Below are 4,389 nucleotides of genomic sequence, written 5' to 3'. Positions count from 1 at the left end.
TTGCCGGAGTTGCGTTCAATTTAAATCTCCGAACTTCTGAAGCTGAGATATTCTATGAATGTAGGCTTGTAATGCAGGCTACAATTTAAAAACGGGTGGGACTCATTGAAAAATTCGAGGGGGTTCGCTAGAAAACAGGGGGGTTCGCTAGAAAAGGGGGGTTCGCCCGAACCATAAAAACCCCCCCTGGCTACGGGCCTGGACAGCCATAAAAACCTCCATGGACAGATTTACCAAGTTACAAAGACGCAGGTCTACCTAATAGAGAAAGGGCCATCCAGGTTTTTGTGAAAGGGTGGATGGGCGTAATATTAGTGGTTAGTTTTACAGGGGTCCTACTGTGGAAACTTTGTTACCTCGTGCCAAGAACAAAATATGAAATGACGATGATGATGTGGTTTCTGTATTTAGTCTTCTGATTGAGGTCTTGGGACTGAAAAGCCCTGGACAAAAAATCGGTGATTCTGGTGTGTAGAGTACAATCAATGGCATGTTTGGAATTGATATTGAATCTAGTTATTACGGCGACTGATTTCGGCCAAATAGAGAAAAAATATATACATATTTTTAGTACTGCGTTATAACACCGTAATTGGGGCGTTACAACGCCGTCTTTACGCCGTTTTGTCGACTGGAGCATTCTTTACTTTCAATATTAGTATGGATCACGCCAACGGAGTTTTCGCCTTACCCTCTCAATTATAACGTATTCATTAGAACAAAGTATAGGATAGAAATAATTATCTGTAGTGATACACGGGATCCGATAAACACTTGTATACAATTATTTTAATATACTATGCTCCAGTAGACCCAATTTGGAGCCACTGGAGCAAAGTGATAGAGATAACTGCAATGGCGTATCTCCTTGAAATAAGGCAATTGTTGGGGGAGGGGGTGGTGGCAGGAAGGTCGAGTGGGAGTGCTCGATGATTAAATGAGGTGCCACTAGGTCGCATAATAAGGTGATTTTTAACTATATACTAATAAGGTGATGTGAGTTGATTGTTAACTACTTGAGCGTGATTAGCTGCGGTTATCTCCAATGGGAGGAACGACTGGAAGGGGTTGCGATTTTTTTGCGGGGTGGGGGGAAGCGGTTTGGAGGAAAATACCTGTTTATATTTAAATATACTGTGCTCCAGTGGACCTAATTTTTAATAGCTGCAGTGGCGTACCTAGCAGACGTGAAATGGGGAGCTGATGCTGGGGGTTGCAATTTTTTTTGGGGGGGGGGGATACCTGGACTTCAAAGCACTAAAATTGCCAACTTTTTTTTATAAACGTCAAAGGGCTGATATGATCCAGGTGTTTAATAATTAATGGCATTGAATCTGTCTCATGCAATGTGGTTTTTATTTCGAATTAGTAGTCGATTCTCGTGGCCATGGGTTTAAACTTAAATTTCACCGTCCAGGATAAATTTAGGAGGAAATTCTTTTTCAGTGAGAATGTGTATCAGCTAGGAGTTTAAATTTGTTAAAGAGAAGGCTTGATAAAGCTTGGGTTGACTACCCACCGTTTGTAGTATATATGTATGACACGATTACAATGACAGGCTTATAAGCATAAATGCTTTGCCACAGTTTCCCTGGAAGTCGATAGAATTTGCAGAAGAAAACTTCGAGGAATACAAGTAAACAAGGTTTGTCTTCGGACATTTTCAATAGGGTTAAGACGACTAGGGTGCAAAATTTGGAAGGAGGGGCGGCACCTATGTTAATGCACTGTGTACCAGTCAACTGGAGCACATTGATATGGATTAAGGATACTGTTTAAAATACAATGTGCTCCCATACACAGTACTATACAGTATATAGAAATGGCTGACAGTAACACATTAGTTTATATTTTAATCTGATTGATGTTTTCCAGATTCTATGGCAGATTAATATCTTTAGTTTTAAATATGAGGCATGTCGTGAGCAAATGAGCTTCATAATAAAGAGCCCCAAAAGTGGTTAAAATAAAAATTAATCAATATAAATACACATCAACAGTTTAATTAATCATGTCCCCCTGTGTTAGTTGTGGAAATAGTCAACAAACCATTTATTTAACGTTATTTTGGTAGTTATTTTTATTAAACAGTGTATGCACCAATAACTTTGGAAGGCAATTACTCAAAAATTATATTTATCTTGACTGTAAGAGTGCTGTACTTCCACTTCACAATAACTAAGGCTTGAAATGACCACCATTAAAGATTACATAGTCAAGTATCTGAAAATACCAATAACTTGAATTTAAATTTTTGTTTTCTAGCTTGTATGGCGACATAATTATATGTTTTCTTTTATATATATATATACTGTCTCTTATACACATCTAGATGTGTATAAGAGACAGTATATATATATTGCTAAATGTTATATGTAAAAACCGAAACAAAGTGTTGTTTTGAAAAGATAAGGATTAGGCCGAGTGGTATTAATATTGTTATTGTTGCTTTTATTTAAAATGTTTGAATGAAAGTGGGCGTATTTTATACACTATAACAATGTAATTCATCCAAAAACATAGTCTCTTCTTGACAAAATTAACATCGCGAAAGGACAAAGATACACCACCAAGAAGTAAAAGTACAGTATTATAAAAGAGACAAACGATAAGCATTAAATAATGCGTCTCTTAAAAGCACTATTAACAAATTTAGTAACCGGGAGAAGAATATAGAAACCATGTGCACCAGCACAAAAAAGACAAGTTTATCAAAACCATTTAAATTATCAGAATGTGATGCTCCCTCACTAAAGTTAATTACATTAAACTACTCATTGCGTAAATCGGAATAAAATAAAAATTGGATAGAAAATGAAATTCGTCTTCAATCTCATTGGTATCACAGAGGCGTGGTACAAACTATGTTGGAAAAAGGGTTTTAAAATGACAACATTCATCATACAGTGGCGGAACGGTGAGTCAAAAGGTCGGGGGGAGCAAGTGTTGGGTGCCCATGCAGTTTCGTAGCCGATTACGAGGGGCCCCTTCATATTGGAATATCAAACAATACCGTAAACTGTTCTATTAATATAATTCAATTGGAATTCTCTGTAAATTATAGTAGCTCTTTAATTTTTTTTATTTCTGAGTATTTTTAAATTGATATTGTATATAGAAGTGTTGAAATTAGAGTAAAACTAGGACATTCGAGAGTTAAAAACGTAGTATTACATTGTTATTTGCTAGTTTTGGGTGTCATCTACTTGACCATGATAATGCAAAGGCTTTGTTAAAGAGTGCAGTTTATTAATATGAGGACCGTCTGAGGCCCCTTCACACTGGGGCCCGAGGCTTTGCTGCTGAGAACACGTAGGGGTTACGCTACTGTAATTATATAATTTGTCAATAACATTAGCCTTTAGCTAAGACACCGAGTAATGTAGGGTCAAAGGTCAGAAATGTAATTTCCGGCTACTTTTGGAAAAAACATTGCATTAGTGCAAAAAGAAACATGCATATTCTGAATAATTTGAAACCAAAAGTAGGTCTTTATGACTAACAGTTTTAGAGATATGGATATGTTGGGTATCTAAAACATTAGAGCAAATAGAAACATGCATATTCCGAACAATTTGAGACCAAGATTAAGTCTCTACGATGTTCCATTTCCAAAATTTGAATTCAAGTTCAAAAGATGGCCGCCAATCAGAAACTTGGTACAAAACTTTTTTGAAATCTACAAATATCATAAGATTTTCAAAGTTAAATTTCATGCTTTGGTAATAAAGTGCACAGAAACCCTCTCTTTCGAGCAAGTATGGATACCTGTGGTCTGACGCCACTAAAATATTTATTCGCTGATCCAACTAAAGTTTAATTGTGATTGCAGTTCCTAATTTAGTGATTTTAAAAGCTTAGTTTTTACTATCCTAAGAGTGCAATCATACCGAATCAGAAAATAGGATCAGTGATTAAGAACTAGGGGCGCCGGAGGTCGAAAATGTTGGTTCCGAGTCGACTACAGGATAATTTCTGGATCCAAGAATGATATTGCTTCACTTTACTTGCTTTAGTTGTCAAAGGTATCTGCTTGTCCTCAATGTCTTATGCTCTGGAGTACAAAAATGTCTTTTCTTAAAAATGTTAATATTGAGAGGCAGTTATTAGTATCAATATGAAGAACATTCGTATGTTCTGTGATGAATAAAGTAGGACGCCCATAAGAGTGAAGTTTTTAATAAAGTAAATGTAGGATATTTGCTCTAATTTATTATAAAACATTGTTTTCATATCATACGCAGTTGAAAATTGAACGAGGTTATTCACATTAAAGATAACTTGATAAATAATTATTAACAAAGATGTTATAAAAATCGATCAAAGTTCTACTTTAATAATATGTATGTACACAATTTAATTAAAAACATGCTTCTTAGAATATTTACT

General features: G+C 35.7%; 1 protein-coding gene across 1 annotated transcript in view; it reads left to right on the top strand.

Moving 5' to 3' along the window:
• LOC117113532 (placenta-specific gene 8 protein-like) overlaps window positions 1-4,389 on the top strand; it is a 12,686-nt gene that overhangs the window by 1,793 nt on the left and 6,504 nt on the right. Inside the window, exon 2 of the mRNA XM_033256891.1 lies at window positions 1,587-1,645. Coding sequence (XP_033112782.1) covers window positions 1,587-1,645 — 59 coding nt within the window. The remainder of the gene's footprint in view (window positions 1-1,586; window positions 1,646-4,389) is intronic.

Source organism: Anneissia japonica, unplaced genomic scaffold (genome assembly GCF_011630105.1).
Source record: "Anneissia japonica isolate Jap-2015-1 unplaced genomic scaffold, ASM1163010v1 scaffold287748_len1686314_cov196, whole genome shotgun sequence".
NCBI lineage: Eukaryota > Metazoa > Echinodermata > Crinoidea > Comatulida > Comatulidae > Anneissia > Anneissia japonica.
Note: the sequence above shows the minus strand (reverse complement) of the source record. Positions and strands in the feature narration are given on the sequence as shown.